At 54.2% G+C, this 23,105-nt stretch overlaps 2 protein-coding genes across 4 annotated transcripts in view; both read left to right on the top strand.

Annotated features, from left to right (window-relative positions):
* Nucleotides 1-23,105, top strand: part of MSRB1 (methionine sulfoxide reductase B1) — a 27,556-nt gene continuing 4,451 nt past the window's right edge. The window contains exons 1-4 of one of the 3 annotated variants that reach the window (XM_082857760.1): nucleotides 1-106; nucleotides 1,895-2,043; nucleotides 2,390-2,504; nucleotides 3,429-10,334. In XM_082857760.1, the coding sequence (XP_082713886.1) occupies nucleotides 52-106; nucleotides 1,895-2,043; nucleotides 2,390-2,504; nucleotides 3,429-3,460 (351 nt within the window). In that variant the 5' untranslated portion in view covers nucleotides 1-51 and the 3' untranslated portion in view covers nucleotides 3,461-10,334. Of the gene's footprint in view, nucleotides 107-1,894; nucleotides 2,044-2,389; nucleotides 2,505-3,428; nucleotides 10,335-23,105 lie in introns of those variants that run through there. The other 2 variants (XM_082857761.1, XM_082857762.1) reach the window with 2 other exon arrangements.
* HS3ST6 (heparan sulfate-glucosamine 3-sulfotransferase 6) overlaps nucleotides 21,935-23,105 on the top strand; it is a gene marked incomplete at its 5' end in the record, with an annotated part of 6,259 nt that continues 5,088 nt past the window's right edge. Inside the window, one exon of the mRNA XM_082857759.1 lies at nucleotides 21,935-22,347. Coding sequence (XP_082713885.1) covers nucleotides 21,935-22,347 — 413 coding nt within the window. The remainder of the gene's footprint in view (nucleotides 22,348-23,105) is intronic.

Raw genomic sequence — 23,105 nt, forward strand, 5'->3', positions numbered from 1 at the left:
TGGCCTCGGATCTGTTGGAGGCGGCGATCGTGCAGCGGTCCCGCCGGCGCCATGTCTTTCTGCAGCTTCTTCGGGGGCGAGGTTTTCCAGAACCACTTTGAGCCGGGTACGACCTGTGACCTCCTGGAGGACAGCGGGGGCGGGGACGCGTATTAGAGGGGGCGTCGCAGCCCTCCGGGTGGCGATGGAGCCCCGGAGTCCCGGGAACGGGGGCCGAGTGTGACCGCGCGGGGAGGAACGCATGTGGATAAAGGGGATACAGAGAAGGGAGGAGTTGGGGGTTCCGGAGAGTAGGGGTACTTGAGGGGAGAGGGACATTGGAGAGAGGGTGTCGCTGTCCTCGAGGACGACAGAACTTGAGTGTGAGCGTGGCCTTTTCCGAGGAAATCTGCGGGGTCAAGGTATGGGGGTGGTGACGCCGTTGCGGGTATCCGGGTCAGGATCGGAACTTTAGGGGGAGGCGGTGGAAGGTCTTGTCCAGGGGCAGCTCCTGTGACTGGCCTGCCTCTCCTTGGGACATCCTCCTGATATTACTCCAGCCCTTTCTTCTCCCCGGTGTCCCAGACCTGCGGGGTAAGCTGGAAAGCACGTCTTGTTGGGATCCAAATGTGACCGGCTGGGTGCCTACCCCACCTGCCCAGGGCCCCAGATTTGGGTAACCAGGAGTGCTGCCAGGCTGCCAATGGCCAGTGAAGTTTGACTGGACAGCCTGGGTCAGGTAGGAGGGGTGGAAGGTAGGGGGTGAGTGGTTGGTTTGGGGGCATGGCCGGCAGTCAGCCCTGGGCCCAGGCTTTGAGAGCCCCAGATGAATCCCCTTCTGGGCTGTGCTGCCTGGTCATGGACTAATTTGGTAAAAATATGTCCACAGGCAAGACTAGGGCAGCGACCTACCCCTGGGTGGGATTTGTTGGGTGTCAGCCCTCGAGGGAGCTGGGATGTGACACCCTGGTCTCTGTGAGCCAGCTGTGACATAGGACCCTCTGGGCAAAGTCCTCCCTTCAGACTCTCTGGCTGTGGGACTCCGGGTTGTCCTCAGGCTACTCTGCCAAGCTGGAAACTCCACTCCCACAGCAGCTCCCGTTTCCTCTTTTCTTCCTCAAGTTACTGGTAAAGGCTGAGTAGGTCACAGACTCCAGGGCAGGCTGTCTCCAGGCCAGGCAGGGGGCGAAGGGTGACTCAGTACCCCTCGAGTGACCCCCAAGCAGTTTCCTGTTCTGCGAGTCAGTTTTGCAACCTTTCTTTTTCCCCCCTCAGGGTGATCTTTTGGCGGTAGGTTAAAACTCATCCTTCTCCCTGGTGCTCTGTCTTCCTGGCCCTCTGTCTGACTGGAGGTCTTTTGCTGGGATCAGTCTTTTCCTGCTTGGAGAGCAGGCTGGTGTCTGGGCATCCACCTTACGGCTTCTTTAGGCAGAGGGAGGTCCACGTGGGAAGGGCGGGGGGCTAGTGGTGGTGCTGGCCATGCCACAGCCCCCACTGTGTGGGGCCTGCTTGTGTGTGAGGGGCAGAGCTGTGTCCTCATCAGACTGCCTGGGTTCCTTCCTGGCTGCACACCCTGTAGCTGAGCATTTTGCATCCCTGAGCCTCAGCTTCCTCATCTGTAAAATGGGAACATCTGCATTACAGGGCTGTTAAGAAGAGTGAAAGAAATAATTGTGAAAAGTGGCTCTCCTGGCCTCTGGCACAGGCTCAGAACTGCTAAATGTGAGCTCCATGCTGTGTCTCCCCCACAGAGCCGATACCCAGGCTTATGGGTGGTGGGTGGGTGAGTGGGGAGGGTGTGCAGCCCACCCTGTAACCGGAGTGCTGCTGTCCTCTCCTGGGTTCAAGGATTTAGGTGCTCACCCCCGAGGCGCTGGAGCCAGCATCTCTGCTTTTACCTCCCCTTCCGCCCCAGGCATCTACGTGTGTGCCCAATGTGGCTATGAGCTGTTTTCCAGCCGCTCAAAGTATGCACACTCATCCCCATGGCCGGCCTTCACCGAGACCATCCATGCTGACAGTGTGGCCAAGCGTCCAGAGCACAATCAGCCTGGAGCCTTAAAGGTGGGTGGTAGCAACTGGGGGGCGGTGAGGAGGTGTCAGCCAGGGGGGTCCTGAGAGCCCCCCACCCCTTCCTGCTGTTCCCCCTACAGCTGTAGGGGCCTAGGGTCTGTCTATTCCAGACCTCTGGCTTCAGCCAGGGGAGCTGACACCCCAAACTATTGGGAGAGCCTGGGGTCCTGGTGGGAACAGGGAAACAAGATGGTTTTCCGGGGCAGGTTCTGGGCCAAGGCCAACCTCTCATGCCAGAAGTTACCTTGGGAAATAGGCATGGGGAGGACCCCATGTGCTGGTGGCAGCAGGGGCCATGGATGCAGCTGTTTTCATGGCTGTTTTGTGGTCTTCCCAGGTGTCCTGTGGCAGGTGTGGCAATGGGCTGGGCCATGAGTTCCTGAACGATGGCCCCAAGCGTGGACAGTCCCGCTTCTGAATATTCAGCAGCTCACTGAAGTTCATCCCTAAAGGTGAGCTTGCCTGCCGGCAGCTGGGCACAGGCCTATGTACAGGCCTTTAGAGGCCCAGGGGCACACTGTTCTCATGCACTTACAGTGACAGAGCATGGGGGCACCAAAGCGCGCTGCCCAGGGCCACTGGAAGGTGGCTGCGGGACAGGGACAAAGGGCAGATGTCCTGCCTCCTGCATCTGGTTGATTGTGTGCAGGGTGGTGCGGAGGTTGAGTTCTGGGGCTGTGCAGCTGCAGGCTTGCTCGTCAACCTCTCTGAGCCTCCTCATCTTCTGTGTAGTGGGCGTGATGGCAGAGCCTCCTTTACAGGCCCGTTAAGACTGGCTGCATGAAAGTGCACTGGGGTCTGGAGTGTAGTAGGGGCTCAGTAAATATGTGCTCCTGTTGGCAATATTCTTATCACTGGTAGATTGTTTGGGAGCCGTTTTTCATTTTTATCTGAGCTCAGCCTCCTCTCTGACCCATTGCTCTCTGTCTGCATCCCCAGCCGCCCTCTGGACTCCTTTGCAGTCTTTGTACCTCAAATCCCTTTCCTCATTTGCTGCCCGCAAGACTGCGGCCAGTCCCTAGTCTCAGTTTTATCCTCTGTAAAATGGAGTTGCTAACAGCACCTGCTCGCTGCCCTCACTGTGGGGTTAAGTGAGGCTGTCTGTGAGGGCCGGTGCGTGATAAAGTTTTGATAATACTTTTGTCCTTTTGTAGCTATTTGTCCTCCGGTACGTGTGGAGGAAAGACAGACTCTGGGTTCTCCTGCAGATCTCAGGGAAAGAACTGGGCACAGAGACACTCCCAGGCTGCGGGTCTGGGTCTTCCCAGCTCTCTTGGTCTGCAGGCTGCAGTGGGAGTGGGCTGGGCCAGGGAACGGTGTCTGAAACCTAAGTTAGCAGCGACTTGTTTTTCTCTCCCCTCCCTCATTTCTTCCAGGCAAAGAAACTTCTGCCTCCCAGGGACAGTAGGTGGGCAGCCCACACCCAACCCAGATGGACACTGCTTTGTGGCCACACTCTGGACATCCCACCTTAGAAGTGGAACCTCAGACATTTGGACAGGGGAGCGGGGTGGGGGGGGAGAGGGGTAGCTGAAACATCAGGAAGGTTCCCGAGGCCTTGCCTCCGAACAGGCTAGGAGAAGGGAAGAGGCTGGGAAAAGGAGAAGGCTACACTAGGCTGCCAGGGGGTGCCTGGAGGCCCCACTGTCGGCTCTCACAGGAGTCTCAGGGAGGGGGCTCTAGGCCTGGCTCGTCTTAGAGTGATGGTGCAGCCTCTACCTTCTCTCCTCAGCCCGCTGCCCCCTCCCTGCCTGTTTGGACTCACCCCGGTGAGGCCCAGTTCTGAGATGGGCTCTGGCCCTCGCCGAAGCTCTTGCCTGTCTCCAGCAGGCTGTGCTAGGAGAGAGAACGCAAACAGGGGCGGCTCCAGTTGGCTGCTCCAGCCCTGGTCACTCTATGATTCTCTCTGACTAAACCCTTCCAGGCAGCCAGAGTGGTGATGATCTGTGACCTGCTGGGGGAGCAGGCAGAGGGGTCAGATCTCTGGCCTCTCGGTTATGAAAGGAGAAATCCCGAACCCTGTTGCACCATCTGTGTGGATGCTGCTTGCCCCACTCAGGCTTAGGAAAGCAGCTATTGCTCCATCACCTTGACTGTGCAAGGCTGGGGACACCAGAGCTCACAGCCTACAGTTCACCGTTTCCGGGGACACAGTGACTGTGCCTCACTGCACATGCTCTGAGGGTCCTGCCATCAGGGAGGGTGGGCGAAGTCCCTTCCATCTTGAATCCTCTTTGGAGTAATCAGGAAGAGATCAATAAACAAACAGAACCCAGGCTTGCTGTCTTTATTAACAACATCAGGGACTCCAGGACCCAGGGTCAGGCTTTGCACAGCTGTTTCACTTGTTCCACAAATAGTTATTGAGCTCAGTGTCAGGCTCTAGCTTCAGTGCTGGGGATGCAGCCATGAGAAAGGCAGACGGGGCCTGCCCTTAAGGTCTTTTTTTTTTTTTAAATTAAATTAAATTTATTTTTTTATACAGCAGGTTCTTATTAGTCATCAATTTTATACACATCAGTGTATTCATGTCAATCCCAATCACCCAATTCATCACGCCACCACCACCACCCCCTGCCGCTTCCCCCCTTGGTGTCCATACGTTTGTTCCCTGTATCTGTGTCTGTTTCTGTTCTGCAAACTGGTTCATCTGTACCATTTTTCTAGGTTCCACATATATGCGTTAATATACGATATTTGTTTTTCTCTTTCTGACTTACTTCACTCTGTATGACAGTCTCTAGATCCATCTACATCTCAACAAATGACCCAATTTCGTTCCTTTTTATGGCTGAGTAATATTCCATTGTATATATGTACCACATCTTCTTTATCCATTCATCTGTCGATGGGCATTTAGGTTGCTTCCATGACCTGGCTATTATAAATAGTGCTACAATGAACATTGGGGTGCATGTGTCTTTTTGAATTACGGTTTTATCTGGGTATATGCCCAATAGTGGGATTGCTGGATCATATGGTAATTCTATTTTTAGTTTTTTAAGGAACCTCTGTACTGTTCTCCATAGTGGCTGTATCAATTTACATTCCCACCAACAGTGCAAGAGGGTTCCCTTTTCTCCACACCCTCACCAGCATTTGTTGTTTGTAGATTTTCTGATGATGCCCATTCTAACTGCTGTGAGGTGATACCTCATTGTAGTTTTGATTTGCATTTCTCTGATAATTAGTGATGTTGAGCAGCTTTTCATGTGCTTCTTGGCCATCTGTATGTCTTCTTAGGAGAAATGTCTATTTAGGTCTTCTGCCCATTTTCGGATTGGGTTGTTTGTTTTTTTAATATTGAGCTTCATGAGCTGTTTATATATTTTGGAGATTAATCCTTTGTCCGTTGATTCATTTGCAAATATTTTCTCCCATTCTGAGGGTTGTCTTTTTGTCGTCTTTATGGTTTCCTTTGCTGTGCAGAAGCTTTGACGTTTCATTAGGTCCCATTTGTTTATTTTTGTTTTTATTTCCATTACTCTAGGAGGTGGATCAAAAGTGTGATTTATGTCAAAGAGTGTTCTTCTGTTTTCCTCTAAGAGTTTTATAGTGTCCGGTCTTACATTTAGGTCTCGAATCCATTTTGAGTTTATTTTTGTGTATGGTGTTAGGGAGTGTTCTAATTTCATTCTTTTACATGTAGCTGTCCGGTTTTCCCAGCACCACTTATTGAAGAGACTGTCTTTTCTCCATTGTATATCCTTGCCTCCTTTGTCATAGATTAGTTGGCCATAGGTACGTGGGTTTATCTCTTGGCTTTCTATCCTGTACCATTGATCTATATTTCTGTTTTTGTGCCAGTACCATATTGTCTTGATTACTGTAGCCTTTGTAGTATAGTCTGAAGTCAGGGAGTCTGATTCCTCCAGGTCTGTTTTTTTCCCTCAAGACTGCTTTGGCTATTCGGGGTCTTTTGTGTCTCCATACAAATTTTAAGATTTTTTGTTCTAGTTCTGTAAAAAATGCCATTGGTAATTTGATAGGGATTGCATTGAATCTGTAGATTGCTTTGGGTAGTATAGTCATTTTAACAATATTGATTCTTCCAATCCAAGAACATGGTATATCTCTCCATCTGTTGGTATCATCTTTAATTTCTTTCATCAGTGTCTTATAGTTTTCTGCATACAGATCTTTTGTCTCCCCTAGGTAGGTTTATTCCTAGGTATTTTATTCTTTTTGTTGCCTTGGTAAATGGGAGTGTTTCCTTAATTTCTCTTTCAGATTTTTCATCATTAGTGTATAGGAATGCAAGAGATTTCTGTGCATTAATTTTGTATCCTGCAACTTTACCAAATTCATTGATTAACTCTAGTAGTTTTCTGGTGGCATCTTTAGGATTCTGTATGTGTAGTATCATGTCATCTGCAAACAATGACAGTTTTACTTTTTCTTTTCCAATTTGTATTCCTTTTATTTCTTTTTCTTCTCTGACTGCTGTGGCTAGGACTTCCAAAACTATGTTGAATAATAGTGGTGAGAGTGGACATCCTTGTCTTGTACCTGATCTTAGAGGAAATGCTTTCAGTTTTTCACCATTGAGAATGATGTTGGCTGTGGGTTTGTCATATATGGCCTTTATTTTGTTGAGGTAGTTTCCCTCTATGCCCACTTTCTGGAGAGTTTTTATCATAAATGGGTGTTGAATTTTGCCAAAAGCTTTTTCTGCATCTATTGAGATGATCATATGGTTTTCATTCTTCAATTTGTTAATATGGTGTATCACATTGATTGATTTGCGTATATTGAAGAATCCTTGCATCCCTGGGATAAATCCCACTTGATCATGGTGTATGATCCTTTTAATGTGTTGTTGGATTCTGTTTGCTAGTATTTTGTTGAGGATTTTTCTTTTTTTTTTTTTCCGGTACGCAGGCCTCTCACTGTTGTGGCCTCTCCCGCTGTGGAGCACAGGCTCCAGACGCGCAGGCTCAGTGGCCATGGGTCACGGGCCCAGCCGCTCCGCGGCATGTGGGATCTTCCCGGACCGGGGCACGAACCTGTGTCCCCTGCATCGGCAGGCGGACTCTCAACCACTGCGCCACCAGGGAAGCCCCTGTTGAGGATTTTTGCATCTATATTCATCAATGATATTGGTCTGTAATTTTCTTTTTTTGTAGTATCTTTGTCTGGTTTTGGTATCAGGGTGATGGTGGCCTCATAGAATGAGTTTGGGAGTGTTCCTTACTCTGCAATTTTTTGGAAGAGTTTGAGAAGGATGGGTGTTAGCTCGTCTCTAAATGTTTGATAGAATTCACCTGTGAAGCCATCTGTTCCTGGACTTTTGTTTGTTGGAAGATTTTTAATCACAGTTTCAATTTCATTACTTGTGATTGGTCTGTTCATATTTTCTATTTCTTCCTGGTTCAGTCTTGGAAAGTTATACTTTTCTAAGAATTTGTCCATTTCTTCCAGGTTGTCCGTTTTATTGGCATAGAGCTGCTTGTAGTAGTCTCTTAGGATGCTTTATATTTCTGTGGTGTCTGTTGTAACTTCTCCTTTTTCATTTCTAATTTTATTGATTTGAGTCCTCTCTTTTTCTTGATGAGTCTGGCTAGTGGTTTATCAATTTTGTTTATCTTCTCAAAGAACCAGCTTTTAGTTTTATTGATCTTTGCTATTATTTTCTTTGTTTCTATTTCATTTATTTTTGCTCTGATCTTTATGATTTCTTTCCTTCTGCTAACCTTGGGTTTTGTTTGTTCTTCTTTCTCTAGTTCCTTTAGGAGTAAGGTTAGATTGTTTATTTGAGATTTTTCTTGTTTCTTGAGGTAGGCTTTTATAGCTATAAACTTCCCTCTTAGAACTGCTTTTGCTGCAGCCCATAGGTTTTGGATCGTCGTGTTTTCATTGTCATTTGTCTCTAGGTATTTTCTGATTTCCTCTTTGATTTCTTCAGTGATCTCTTGGTTATTTAGTAATGTATTGTTTAGCCTCCATGTGTTTGTGTTTTTTATGTTTTTTTCCCTGTAATTCATTTCTAATCTCATAGTGTTGTGGTCAGAAAAGATGCTTGATATCATTTCAATTTTCTTAAATTTACTGAGGCTTGATTTGTGACCCAAGATGTGATCTATCCTGGAGAATGTTCCATGCGCACTTGAGAAGAAAGTGTAATCTGCTGTTTTTGGATGGAATGTCCTATAAATATCAATTAAATCTATCTGGTCTATTGTGTCATTTAAAGCTTCTGTTTCCTTATTTATTTTCATTTTGGATGATCTTTCCATTGGCGTAAGTGAGGTGTTAAAATCCCCCACTATTATTGTGTTACTGTCGTTTCCTCTTTTATAGCGGTTAGCAGTTGCCTTATGTATTGAGGTGCTCCTGTGTTGGGTGCATATATATTTATAATTGTTATATCTTCTTATTGGATTGATCCCTTGATCATTATGTAGTGTCCTTCCTTGTCTCTTGTAACATTCTTTATTTTAAAGTCTATTTTATCTGGTATGAGTATTGCTACTCCAGCTTTCTTTTGATTTCCATTTGCATGGAATATCTTTTTCCATCCCCTCACTTTCAGTCTGTATGTGTCCCTAGGTCTGAAGTGGGTCTCTTGTAGACAGCATGTAGATGGGTCTTGTTTTTTTTTGCGGTATGTGGGCCTCTCACTGTTGTGGCCTCTCCCATTGCGGAGCACAGGCTCCGGACACGCGCAGGCTCAGCGGCCATGGCTCACGGGCCCAGCCGCTCCGCGGCATGTGGGATCTTCCCGGACCGGGTCACGAACCCATGTCCCCTGCATCGGCAGGCGGACTCTCAACCACTGCGCCACCAGGGAAGCCCTGGGTCTTGTTTTTGTATTCATTTAGCAACCCTGTGTCTTGTGGTTGGAGCATTTAATCCATTCATGTTTAAGGTAATTATCGATATGTATGTTCCTATGACCACTTTCTTAATTGTTTTGGTCTTTTTTTTTTTTTTTTTTTTTTTTTTTTTTGCGGTACGCGGGTCTCTCACTGTTGTGGCCTCTCCCGTTGTGGAGCACAGGCTCCAGACGCGCAGGCTCAGCGGCCATGGCTCACGGGCCCAGCCGCCCCGCGGCATGTGGGATCTTCCCGGACCAGGGCACAAACCTGTGTCCCCTGCATCGGCAGGCGGACTCTCAACCACTGCGCCACCAGGGAAGCCCCTGCCTCCATTCTTCTTCCGAGGTCCTGGATCATCTTCACTATCATTATTCTGAATTCTTTTTCTGGAAGGTTGCCTATCTCCACTTCATTTAGTTGTTGTTCTGGGGTTTTATCTTGTTCCTTCATCTGGTACATAGCCCTCTGCCTTTTCATCTTGTCTGTCTTTCTGTGAATGTGGTTTTTGTTCCACAGGCTGCAGGGTTGTAGTTCTTGCTTCTGCTGTCTGCCCTCTGGTGGATGAGGCTATCTAAGAGTCTTGTGCAAGTTTCCTGATGGGAGGGACTGGTGGTGGGTAGAGCTGACTGTTACTCTGGTGGGCAGAGCTTAGTAAAACTTTAATCCGCTTGACTGTTGATGGGTGGGGCTAGGTTCCCTCCCTGTTGGTTGTTTGGCTTGAGGCAACCCAACACTGGAGACTACCTGGGCTCTTTGGTGGGGCTAATGGCGGACTCTGGGAGGGCTCACGCCAAGGAGTACTTCCCAGAACTTCTGCTCCCAGTGTCCTTGTCCCCACGGTGAGCCACAGCCACCCCCCACCTCTGTAGGAGACCCTCCAACACTAGCAGGTAGGTCTGCTTCAGTCTCCCCTGGGGTCACTGCTCCTTTCCCCGGGTCCCGATGTGCACACTACTCTGTGTGTCCTCCAAGAGTGGAGTCTGTTTCCCCCAGTCCTGTCAAAGTCCTGCAATCAAATCCCACTAGCCTTCAAAGTCTGATTCTCTAGGAATTCCTCCTCCTGTTGCCGGACCCCCAGGTTGGGAAGCCTGATGTGGGGCTCAGAACCTTCACTCCAGTGGGTGGATTTCTGTGGTATAAGTGTTCTCCAGCCTGTGAGTCACCCACCCAGCAGTTATGGGATTTGATTTTACTGTGATTGCGCCCCTCCTACTGTCTCACTGTGGCTTCTCCTTTGTCTTTGGATGTGGGGTATCTTTTTTGGTGAGTTCCAGTGTCTTCCTGCTGATGATTGTTCAGCAACTAGTTGTGATTCTCACAAGAGGGAGTGAGAGCACGTCCTTCTACTCCACCATCTTGGTTCAGGGCCTGCCCTCAAGGTCTTAAGGCATAGTTGAGACAGTAAGTTCACTCCAGATGAAGAGAAGGGCTGTGTATAATTACAGCAGAGAGAGACGCTAGAATATGGGGGTGGGGGAGCAATTAGGGGGCTGGTGCTTTGGGCCCAGTGGTCAGGGAGGGGTATGCCAAGGAGGAGTCATGCCAGGTCAGCAGCGAAGGTGACAGAAGCAAGGAGAAGAGCTTCCCACAGTATATGCAGAGGCCCTGAGAAGGCCACGGACTTGGCCTGCCCCAGGCCCTGCAGGAGGATGTGCACAATGGGCCCCGTGAGGAGGTGTGGTGTACTCCAAGAGAACTACACTATTTTCCCAATTTATCTTTTTTAAAAAAATTATTTAATTAATTTATTTTTGGCTGCATTGAGTCTTCATTGCTGCGCGTGGGCTTTCTCTAGTTGTGGCGGGAGGGGTCTACTCTTCGTTGCAGTGTGCAGGCTTCTCATTGTGGTGGCTTCCCCCCAATTTATCTTGACAGAAATCCAGGGAACGTGTTGGAATGAATACTAAGGGTGGGATAAGGTTGGAAGGAACATAACGTTGGGTCAGGTCAAATTTATTGATAGGGGCTCACTAAGCAGAGATTCTGGGTTTAATGATATAGCTTGGGGGATCAGAAAGGGCTCTAACGGTTTGGTTGGTTGGTTGGCTGAAACATGGACTAAAAAGTGGCCAACACTGAATGAGCTGTAATGCCAGACCTGCCTTGGTTCAATGGAGGGAGGGATCCAAAGGCTTAGGGAGACAGGAAAGTTAGAGTGGGTCTGTCATTTAGGACCTGCTCTCCCACCTTGGAGGATCCAGACAGCACACCTCTCACCACGATTGTGAGGAAAGTTTGTGCGCGCAGCCCCAGCATCACAGAAGCGCTCTTTGATCACTCTTCTCTGTAGGCCAGGAATTACAGAAGACCTGCTGCCACTGAATCAGAAGACTGAAATTCACAGGGATCACTGGATCCCGGGGTGACAGGACCACGTGGTGGCGCTCAGTGATGAAAGGCAAGGGAGTGGTGCTCACTGTGATGGCCAGCAGAGGCAAAGCGGCTGTCAGAATAGTCTGATTCCCACAGAATTACAGCGTCGGCCAGTGGGACGGGGTGCTCCTGGAAGTGAAATAGATCGGAAGCCTGCTGAATTCTCACTTGATCTTAATGAGCAGAAGAGTTCTAGGTCAAGTGAGCAAGAGTCTAACTTGAGTCATAAAGACAGTCATGACCCCTCATTCAGTTCCCAGGCTTGAGCCAGTTTACATGCCCAGAACACCTTGAATGAACCAGAGGTGGGACCCCTCGAGGAAGGACCCTGCTATATCACCAAAAATTTAGATTGTTAATCTTTCTCCCAGCCTTCTCCAAAGTGACCTATACCAGGGTCACTCTGCATTGGGGAAACGGAAATAATCAGACATTTTGGGGACTGCTGGATACTGGCTCTGGACTGATACCAATTCCAGGATACACAAACTGTGTCAAGTAGGGGCTTATGGAGGCCCGGCGGTCAATGGAGTTTTAGCTCAGGTCCATCTCACAGTGGGTCTAGTGGGTCTCCAAACCCATTTTGCGGTTATTCCTCCAGTTCTGAGTGCATGATTGGAACAGACGTACTCAGCAGCTGGGAGCATCCCACATGGGGCAGAGTGGAGCCTGCAGGTGTGAAGGCAGAGGTGGTCAGATGAGGTTGGTGTGGCTGGGGAGGGAGGAGGGAGAGGCCAGTGCTGCCCTTTCCCTGACCCCCAGCCACAGGTCAGGGGTCTCTGCTCTGGCACAGGGTCACTGTGCAGGGGCTGCTGGCTCACCTGCTGGGCCTTGGTGGGCCTCCGGCTTACTTCTCGATCTTGGGCGGTGCACATAACCTTCCCCTGTCTGGGGAACCCAGCCTGTCTCCCTGTTGGGTGAGGGCACGGGAAAGCCATGGGGGTGGGGCAGGAAGGTGGCGTTGATGCATGGATTCTGAGTGCATGTTGCTCTGTGAGTTAGACCTGAGCCGCTGAGCAGGGGAAGGTATGTGGCGGGTGGGAGGGGTCAGCACTGACAAAGCACCAAGGAGGCCAATGCGGAGGACCCCCATTCAGGAGGGGCTTCCTGCAGCTCATCCCCTCCCCACAGTGTGGCAGCCTCCTTGTCTAGAAAGCCTCTCCATCTCTGCCCTGCTGGGGGCCAGCACTGATTGCAGCTGCTAGAAAATCCAGCTGGGTTTGCAGAGAACCCTGTGTTTCCAGCTCGTATCTCTGACCAAACTCCCCTCTGTGTCCCAAACTGGTCACCGGCTGAAGTGGAGCCTAGTCACTTGCGGTCATTACCGGCCCTGGGGCACTGTCCCAGCCCAGCCTGTGGCCTCCTCACGCCAAGTCTAGCAGCCAGCTTTGGCCCAGGGCAAGCCCACTGTAGGTGAGCAGTTATTGAGTGCTTAGTGTGTCTTCATGGGCATCACGGTGCTGAAGCTCTACCCTAACCCTGGTGGGGCAGGTACTCATTCTCCAGGGGAGGAACAGGAAGCTCAGAGAGGGGGCGGGACTTGCCTGAGACCGCTCAGCCTCAGGTCCTCTCTGTCCACACTTGTCCGTTTCCTCTCTTCTTCACCCCCAATGACAAACGGTGGCTCTGGGAAGGTCGCGACCACCTGTTGACTGTAGTCTGATGTCAGCAAGCATGTTGAAGGTGGCTAGGGGTGGGGAGGAAGCCAGCTGAATGGTCAGCAGGAATCTCGGCCCCAGGGCCAGGATGGACCTTGGACTTTGCTCACCTCTCCCAGCATTCCTGGCTCTGCATACTGGCCCAGGGGGCTCCCTGAGCGTGAACTCGGCCCAAGAGCAGGCTGGCCTCCTCCTGCAAACTGGGCCAATGTGTCCAGGCCATGCCCCTGGGGGTGCTTCTCTGGGCTCAGACCTGTAGCGGGGTTGGATGGAAGATCTGCTGGTGCCCAGGTGGACTGGGGCTGGGGCTGGTGAGACTGGTAGGGGAGCTGTGAGCAGCAGTGCCTGGCTGCCTGCACCCCAGGGGCCCCACGCTCGTTTGTACATGGTGGTTAACTGGGGGGGTGGGAGCTGGCAAGCAGTGTCCTTGGAGAAGGGGAATGAGGAGGGTGAGCCCCAGGACCCCGAGGTCCCCTCACATCGTGAGCCTGGAAATGGATGGCCCCGGGCAGTGTCTCTGCCAAGGGCTGGGTAGAATCATGTCACCCACCCCTCCCTCCGCTGCTGGGTTACATCATAACCTCTGGCTTGCAGCCCCAGTTGCTTCTTGAGAAACAAAAGGCTCTTTGAGAGCCCATCCCCCTCTGCTCCCTACCCGTGCCCCCTTCTTTGCCAGGTGGAGCCCCTAGGACACGACCTTTGGAGCCAAGTGTTGCATTTGGGAGCAGACAGCTCCTAGTGCTCTGCCGACACCAGCCAACAGCAGCCAGCAGGCCCAGGCACAGCACGGCAGGGCAGGGCACCTTGGGCAGCGGACCAGTGGGAGAAAGAAGAAATCTGTCTGGGACTCTGCTGATCCCCAGCCTGGAGGCAGGGACCGGCTCAGAGGGGAGCTCAATAAACGTGGGACAGACAAGTGAATTGACAATGACTGGGACTTCCGCTCATCCAAGGCTTTCCTTTCTTCTGAGTGACAATTGCCAGGGAAAGCCGTGACCCTGGGGGGAGTGCTGCTCAGGGCAGGTCCTGTGGGTAGGTCTCAGGACCCCCTGACCTCATGCGGGCACGTGGGCAGGGCCGGCAAGTGGAAGTGGCAGCCCGGAGAAGTCAGCGGTCACCGCCAAGTCATCCACCGTGCCCCCACCCCCGTACAAGGCCCTGGTAGGGGGCCTAGCGCTATGACCCCCTTCTGAGTCAACCGTTCCTCAAGGCCCCCTCCTCTGGGAGTGGGCCTAGGGACCGTGTGCAGGACGGACCAGCAGGGGCCGCTCAGTCCCCAGGAGCGCTGGGGCCTGAGCGGTGCTGCAGTTCCCCGTGGTGCCGCCGGGGGCGCTGCGGCGACAGCTCTGACGGTCTGGGCGGGTCCCTGCTCCCAGCTCCCCCCACGCCGCGCCCCTTCCTGTGACCCCCACTCGGGCCGGGTCCTCGCGCCCTAACCGCATCTCGCGCCCCAGTGGCCTCGCACCCCAGCCCGGCTCCGCGTCCCCTACTCCGCCGTCCTGCGCCCCGGCCCCAGCCCGACCCGGTGCCCCTCGTGACGCCCGCGACCCGCACTGTCCCAGCCCAGCCCCGCGCCCCGGCAGCGCTTCCCCGCGGCACCCAGTGGTCGGCGCCGGCATCACCTGGCCCCTAGGTCGCGCCCGCCCAACATGCCAGTGCCCGGCACACAGGCCGAGGCCTCTTGGCGTACGAGGGTGCGGCGACCGGTGATGGTGGGGCCGCATCTGGTGGGCTTCAAGACGGTGACTAGTGCGGGGCGAGCAGTCGAGGCCCAGGGTGCCCCCTCCGGAGTCAGCAGGAGCGGGACAGAGCTGGGGGCTGGGGGAAGGTGGAGACAGGACGCTCCCAGCCCCAGCCAAGCCTCAGCCCCTTCTCCAGGGCAGCTGGGTGGGACCCGCCTGCTCTGATGCCCCCAACCTCCTCTGGCTGTGGCCCTTCCACGCCTTCATTGTACCTGCTGCCACCCTGGCCCACCCCGGGGGCACCACGTCCTGGAGTTCCACTTCCCATGCATCTTTGCCCATTTCTCTCCCCCACAATAGTGACAGCTCTCAGCTGTCCCAACCGGTGTGGTCTTTGCAAAATAATCATCAGACCAGATAACTTCCCTCAGGGGTTCCCACTGGCTCTGCTTGCTGAGGCTCCACAGAACCCCCCCACTGTCTTGATTTCCCACTCCACAAATGATAGCAGTGTTTTGTTTTGTTTTGTTTTAATCATAACTGTGTTGTTTTTATTACCCACAGCCCCCGCACCCAAACCCCTGCACCTGGGCCTCTAGGCCAGCCAGAGTCCATTCTAGAATGGGGTAATCTTGTTCCCTACCCCAAACACGAAGCCCTGAAGGGGTGCTGCCCGAGGTAGAATCAGGTGAATGTGAATCAAACTGCACTGCCTTCTGCTTGCTCCCTCTGCAGGGGCTGCACAGTCTCAGGATGAGCAAACCACACATCTGCATGAGTGAATCTGTGCCCTGGTGGATGCAGGAACCCCGGGACCACCTGTCACTCTCCCCTGGCCCTGGGCACTAGGGCTCTGCTTAAGGAGCTTAGGGGCAAGAAGCCCAGGGAAGACAGTTGGTGGGCCTCCCAAGCAGACAGGAGGGGAGGCTGCTGGGGAGGGGACTGAGGGTTACCTGTCTATAAGCTCCTTCCACCCCAGGCCCTCAGCACCCCCAGCACCTGTCTCTAGGCGTGATTTGTTCCTTGTAAAACTGTGGAGATTATCCATGGTTCAGCCCCTAGTTTCATGTCTTATCATGTTTCATCTCCAACTAGGACGTTTACAAGCTCCTCTTGGCTGCAAAAGCCTTAGTGGCTGCACTGCCGGAGGCTGGAGCAGAGACGAGGCGGGCCCTGTGGGCTCTGCCCCACCTCACCCCGAGATGCAGTCTGTCTGTGGCCCTGGGCTCCCCCTCCCATCTCCGACTGCAGTGGCTTTCTGGTCCCGTAGTCTCAAGAGTGTGAGGTTTTTTGTACCCCATCTCTGAGACCGGAGGCCCTGGGGTGTGTCTGGAAGTTGGGGGAGGACAGGGAAGCTAGAGTCAGAGGAAGGACAGCGCTGACTGGTATAGGGGACAAGGATGGAGTCATTGTTCTCTGAGAAGGGGGTGGGAGTCAATTTTGAAGGTCCTGTTGTCAGAGCAGGAAGCCTGCCGCTTAGGGAGGGGTCTGGCGGGGAGCAGGGCAGAGTGCCAGGCACCTGCCCCAAGATGCTCGGCCTTGGGCTCTGGGTTCTGGGTCTTCCTGAGCCCCAGCTGAACAAGACTGGCTGCATACCTGTCTGTATGTCTGTCTTGCCAACTGTGGGCATGGGGTGTTTCTCCTGAAATTGCGGGGGGATGGAGTGTGGCCCTCCGTGGGAGTACTGTTCACTGGCTGTGCTGGCTGTGCACCTGTGAGTAGGTCACTTGTGTCAGGGAGGTTCAAACTTGGGGCTCTCCACACTGGGTGGGGGACAGTGGCTGGGGCCGGGCAGCAGGTCTCTGAACCCCACTCCTGCCTGTGTGTGTGTGTGTGTGTGTGTGTGCGCCCATGGTCGTGTGCCCTCTGCAGAGCGTGGGGTTCCTGAGCCTGCGCCGGGTCCCTTGCTTCTGACAGAACGTGCTCACAGTCAGCTTCCAGTCCATGGGGACCCTCACCAGGGCACAGGCAGACAGACCTGGCCACAGAGCCCCAGTGTCTTAATGTGGGGCCTCTTAGATGATTCCCAGCCTTCCCCATGATGCCAAGAGGCTCCTACGCCCAGAGGCCTGGCGTGGGGCTGTGAAGCTGGAGGAGGTGGGGATGGGGTGGGGACAGAGGGAGTCCTGTTTCTGTCTGACCCTCCTTTCTTCCCCCTTTAGACTCACCTTGGGTATAAAGGCTGTTACCAGCCCTCCTCTTTGCAGGGCTGGGACTGCCAGCCAAGAAGGATTGTTGTAAATTGAGCTGGGCCAGGCTGGTGGGTGGGAAGCAATTTGCAGGCCCAGTTGTGCATCCTGAGAACCCGGAGCCCTGCCCTCTCCTGGAGAAGCAGGGGCCTGTGGCAAACGGCCCTCCGTCTGTGCTGAGCCCTCCAGGAAGACCCAAGGGAAAGGAGTGAGGGTGGCTGGAAGCAAGCTGGGGGCCATCCCTGTGCAGGAGAGGTGTCTGGCTCCTTCTGGCAAACCCTGGAGCCCTAGGCAGGCTCCATGCATGTGTGTGACCACTCAGGGTGGCTGGGGAAGCCCTCGCTCCTCCCCACTCCTTGCCAAGGGGCCCTTCATATGTCCTTCCTGATGCTGGAAATATTGTCTGCCCTGGCAAACCCTTGTGTCCCATGGTGTCCCCACATCTAGCTGGTCACCAGGAACAAGACCCTGTGTTCCAGCAAGCCAGGCTGGCTGGACACCTTGAGACTAGGGAGGCCTTTGCTCTCCAGCCTGGACCCCCAGGAGGATGAATTATGAAGTACTTAGGTCTTTCAGGGTGGGAGCAGCTTCAGGGCACCCCTTCTTGTGCCAGGGTCACTGTCACATGTCCACTACCTCCTAATCATAAAGAGCTTAGAAGCCAGGCACCCAAAGAGGTGGGGGCTGGTGTCATCTTTGTTTTATAAAGTAGGAAAGTGAAGCTCAGAGAGGCTGGATACCTGCCGAGGTCACCTGTTAGGAGGGGTAGAGCTGGGATTGAATCAGCCTTCATCACCTAAAAAGTTCTTGCTGTCAGCTCTGTACTGTGCTGCACGACCCCCCCCCCCACTCCCCATGGCCTCTTGGCCCCCTTGTTCCCTACCAGGCTGAACTGGGCTCTGGGGGTAGGTGGGTAGACGTCTCTTAGGGGTCCCTCCCCAGGAGGAAATTGTATCCTCAATGTGCTTGGGCAAATCAGGTATCTCAAGTGGAAAAATCCCACACGAATCAAGGACAGCTGGGCCCGCCCTCGGTCGCAGCCCCCTCCCCTCGGCTCCCCTTGCAGGCTGAGGAATCCCAGCAGGCTGTGGGAGTGGGTCTGGGGGGTAAGGGTGTGGTTCTAGGGGAGGAAGTTTCTGGAAGGCCCGAATGTGTGAAATCTCCCCCAGCTGTCCCCCACAAAGGGAGGGACTGCACGGTGTTATTAATCATTTTCCAGAGTGGGGCAGCTGCTTGCACACCCTGCGATGCTGTGGGGGCCTAGGCTGGGGGTGCCCACTCTGCGGAGGGGACAGGCTGGGAAGGAGACGGAGAGGGGCGTGGGAGAGGGGTCCACACCTAGACTCTCTCAGACATACACACAGAGTCAGTTACTCAGTCACTCAACAAACATTCATAAGCACTCACCATGCTTAGGCATGGAGCCACAGCAGGGCTCAAGACTGACCCCATCCCTGCCCTTGCAGAGCTCATGGGTAGGTGGAGGAGATAGATGGGGATCAAAATCACCCACAGGGAAATAATTAGAGTCTCTGAAGGAGACACAGACATAGCTGGGTAGCTGGGTCATGGATTTGTGAGGCCAGGCTGGGCCTTCCTCCCACCATGACCTTGCTCCTTAGGACTCCCTTTCTAGACCTGCCCTCTCTGATCCCCTCTGCTCTGGTCCCCCTTGTCATCTCCCCCAGAGATGATGTGTATGTGACCCAGCAGCCTGTGCAGCTCAGCCCATCTCCTCTCCCACATTCTCCCTGTTCCTGCCTGGCCGCCACATCAAACCCGACTTATTTGCTTGTCTGATGGCTGGCCTAAGGAGGAACCTCTGCCTGGCCATCCTGCATGGGGGTCCAGACAAGGTGAAAGGGGAATTGAAATTGGGCCATGTGGAGCCCTCAAAGCCGAGGGGCCCCAGGGGAGATCAGGCTGGGCAGAAGTGCCTGGCTGACACCTGTTTTCTCTTGACAGGAGGTGCGACCAGACAGGGCAGGAGTTGAGCCACCCTCTCAGGGCACAGGGACAGCCACCCACCCTGTGCCCCCATGGCCTGGTCTCTTTTGGGGCCCCAAAGTGACTTTTCACCTTGTGGCTCAGAGAGGGGGATTCACTGTCCCTAGATCACACAGCGGGGAGCTGGGGTTGGACTCTGATGGCAAAGCAGGGCAGAGGCAGAGTGGAGGAGCCACTCAGACATCCTGGGGAGGAGGGAGGGCAGCAGCTCTGGGGGTGAGGATCATGGAGATGTAGATTCTGAAATTCCCAGATTTAACCTTCAAAAGGACTCTTCATAAAAGGCTAAATGTAGTTACTGTCTACCCAGCAATTCCACTCCTAGGTATATACCCAAGAGAAATGAAACATATGTCCACAAAAGAACTTGTAAATCAACATTCACAGCAGCATGATTCTCAATAACCAAAAGGTGGATAAAACTGAAGTGTCCATTGACTGATGAATAGATAAACAGAACGTGATCCATCCATACAGTGGAATACTATTCAGCCCTAAAAAGGAATGAAGTATTGACACACACACACTACAACATACATGATCCTTGAACACACTATGCTGAGTGAAAGAAGCCAGTTGCTAAAGGCCACATAATGTATGATTCCACTTATATGAAATGTGGAGAAGAGACAAATTCACAGAGACAGAAAGTAGCTTAGTGGTTGCCAGGGGCTGGGTGGGGGAGAACAGGGAGTGACTTCTAACGGGTATGGGATTTCTCTTTGGGGTGATGAATATGTTCTGAAATTTATTGTGATGGTTGTACAACACTGTGGATATACTGAAAACCATTGAATTTGAGAAACTAAATGGCCGAATTGCATGTTATGGGAATTGCATTTCAATGAAGCTCTTCCTTCAGAGTCAGGTTTCTATTTTAGGGACCAGAGGTTTAGGCTGGTAGGAGCCTGAGGCCATGTGCTAGAGAAAGATGAGGCTGGGACCCACTCCCCAGGGATGAGCCTCGGCTCTACCCCATTCCTCCTCCTCACCACCCCCATCCCATCACTATGCTCTCTGCTGCTGGCCCTTTCCCCAGCCGACTGGGATGCTGTCCTGCTCCTTGCCTGACAATCACCTACTCTAGAAAGCCTTCTTCAGCCTCTCTCTCCACTCCCATCCTTCCACTGGCTCGTCTCTATTGAGTGCCTATCAGGTACCAGGCTCTGTGAGGTACACTGGTGAACAAACTTCCCAAGGCTGCCATCCTGGATGTCCTTAGATTTGCACCCACCCCTCACCTGAGAACAAGATGGTGGGTGGAGAGAGGGGATCAGATGCCAAACACCAAGCTGACTCTTGTCCCTGGACCTCACTCCCCCACCCCCAGCATGTTTGGTGTCCTGCTGTTCTTGGTAAGTTCTTCCTGGAAAGTCCTCAAGGTGTATCTGTGTGTGCGTGAGTGTGTGTGTGTGTGTGTGTGTGTGTGTGTGTGTGTGTGTGTGTGTGTGTGGTGGGGGGCGGGACTAAGGAAAAGGCATTCCCAGCAGGGAGAACAGCATGAGCAAAGGCTAGGGGGTGCCTAGCCAGTGCCTGTGCTGGGCAGGGAGATAGAGGGGCCATCAGGTTTTAAAGCTGGAATTTGGAGCCCTGAGTGGTGGCTGCTGAGACTCTGGGTGGGTGCTGCAGGTGGAGTGGGTGGCTCTAAGGAGAACCAGACTGTCTGGAACAAATCCCGTTTTAAGCTAGACCAGAAGAAGAACTTCCTGTGACCCTGCATGTGCCGGCATGTACCTCAGACAGCGCTGTGCCAACACCCCACAGACAGGGCTCCTGGCTGAGTCATGCCCTGACAAGCAGATGCAGGCATGGCGTCTGGGAACTGGGCTGAGGGCCTGGTCAGTGGTCTTCACCCCACTGGCTCTGCAGAGCCCTCTTCCGGCCAAGGCTACCTCTGGGTGGGTCATGGAGGCCCCTGCCCTGGGGAAGTGCTCCAGGTTGCCCTTAGATCCAGATACCATTAGGCTCAGGAACAGCCCATTAACCAGCAGAAGCCAGGGCAGTAGTCTCTGGGCATTGGCTGGAGGAAGGCTGGCCTCTTCGGGGAGCCCATGCCCACCTGCACCAACCCTGAGGCCAGGAAGCCTGGGGTAGAGGCAAAGGCAGGACATGGGTTCCATTCTGTCTCTACCTGGGGCTGTGCTCACCTTCTCCCAGCCAGCTCTCCTCTGCCTTCTTTGTGCTGGGCTGGGGGTTCAGTGAGCCTGGGGGTGCGTAAAACTCCCGTAGAGTGTCCAGCGCCCAGCAGGTCTCATTACTGGGAGTGGCCCCTGAGTCTCCCTGCCCCTCAGAGGAAGCTCCTAGGACAGGACCCCGGCTCCTCCTTCTAGTTTCCCCAGCACAGGTCTCCTGAATCCTTCACATCTCCAATAGGAGCCGCTTTGCCAGTGCCAGAGATGGGTCACTGACATCCCAGGGCAACACCAGGTGGACTAGGCTGCACAGACAGACCGTGTGACATGGTAAAAAGGGTCAGAAGACTGAGGTCTGAATTTCACTGGGCCCTTGGGAAAGACGCCTGTCCTCCCTGAGCCTGTCTCCCAGACTTTAAAATGGGAATCAACTTGGCTAGTCCTCTTCAACCGCCCTGCCCGTGACCCTGACGCATGGCAATGGCAAGCCAACTATCAGCAAGATGCGCCCCATTCCCGCCGCAGACTTCCCTCCACCTTCCCGGAACCCCTCTGCTCACTAGGGCCAGGTGCACGCGACTTCTTGGCCCGCTTGTTCCTCCCGCGCACCTGCCGCGTTGTCCTCGTCAGGGAGGGGCAGCGATCGGCCCTCTAAGAGCGGGTCTTTTGGCCAGCACCTCAGTCCTGTCACCGTCCTGCGTCCCAATCTGCCGCCGCCGCATCCTGAGTGGGCTGGGGCCTGGGGTCTCCGAGCGGGCGCGTCCGGCTAGTCACTGAGGCTCGGAGTCGCGCCGCGGCGCCCGTAGGTGCCGGCGAGTCCCGGGTGGAGCAGTGGTTCAAGCGGGGCGGGGCCTCTGGGCTGGGCGGGGCAGCCCGCCCTAGCACTGGTCCCTCCCGGCTCCCAGAAGACTGGGCAGTGGGGCGCAGAGCAGAAGCCGGGCGCAAGCGGACTGAGCGCGACGCGGGCGGGGATGTGCGCCCTCCTGCAGCCCCCGTTCCCAGGCCTGGGAGCGGTGTGGCCCCATGGCAGGTAGCGGCGGCCTGGGCGGCGGGGCAGGAGGCAGCCAGGGAGCCGGGGGCGGGCCTGGGGCCACGCTTCGGGCGCCCCGTGCGTCTCTGCTGTTCGCCGCTCTGGTGCTCGGAGCCTACTGCCTTTGCGCTCTCCCCGGACGCTGCCCGCCGGCCGGCCGCATCCCCGTGCCAGCCCCCGCGCCCGCCGAGCCGCCCCGCGCAGCCCGCAGCCCCGGAACGTCCGGCCTGCCGGTGGCCAGTGGCTCGGGCCGCCGGCGCTTCCCGCAGGCGCTTATCGTGGGCGTGAAGAAGGGCGGCACGCGCGCCCTGCTGGAGTTTCTGCGGCTGCACCCCGACGTCCGCGCGCTCGGCTCGGAGCCCCACTTCTTCGACAGGTGCTACGAGCGCGGCCTCGCCTGGTACCGGTGAGCGCTCGTCCCGTCCGCCCCATCGGCTTCCTGGCGGGTGCCTTCCGGGAGACCGCGTGGTGTGCCCCAGGGGTCTCACTGGGGACCCCGCGGGGCGAGGACTCCAGGCATCTTCAGGGGCTGAGACCAGCCTGCGTGGGGGCTGAGGCTTGGCCGGGAGGACGCGGCCCTCCTGCAGCAGGTTTTATGGAAAAGAGGGTCGGTCACTGGCCACGGACTCCCAGAAACTTTGAAAACTCCAGGGAAAGCCCTGGTTCGGGGCTAGAGTGCGATTCCAGCGAGAAGTAGTTTGGAGCCTGTGGGGTCTGAGGTGCTTTAGAAATGCTTCATGCTCAGTTGGCCCTCTCCCCTGCATCACTGAGGGGAACGTGTCTGAACTCTGGTCAGTTACCTTAAGAAAGAGTCTCCGGGTTCCCTGCAGCCTCCTAGAAAGTATCTGTCAACCCATTCCCCACACCTAAGACCCCTGATCCTGGAGAGAGGAATTCTTCTCCATAGTCCTGGGTGTCTGGAGAAAGTCTGATCTTTAGAAAGGAGGAGGGTGCCTTTGAGTCAATGCCCAGGGATGGGAATTGGGACCCCAGCCTCATGTCATGGGGCTCTGTAGCTGCCCTGACTCCCACCCGGTATGGCCTTGGGGGGTGTGGTGGAATGTGGGGGAGCACCCAGCCGCAGCTGAAGTAACCTGTCCTGGTGGCTGGTCAAACACCAGCCCCTCCCTGCCGAGGTTAGCACCGAAGGTTGAGTGTGAGGCC

Source organism: Leucopleurus acutus (assembly GCF_964270905.1).
Source record: "Leucopleurus acutus genome assembly, chromosome: 16".
In the NCBI taxonomy this organism is placed as follows: domain Eukaryota; kingdom Metazoa; phylum Chordata; class Mammalia; order Artiodactyla; family Delphinidae; genus Leucopleurus; species Leucopleurus acutus.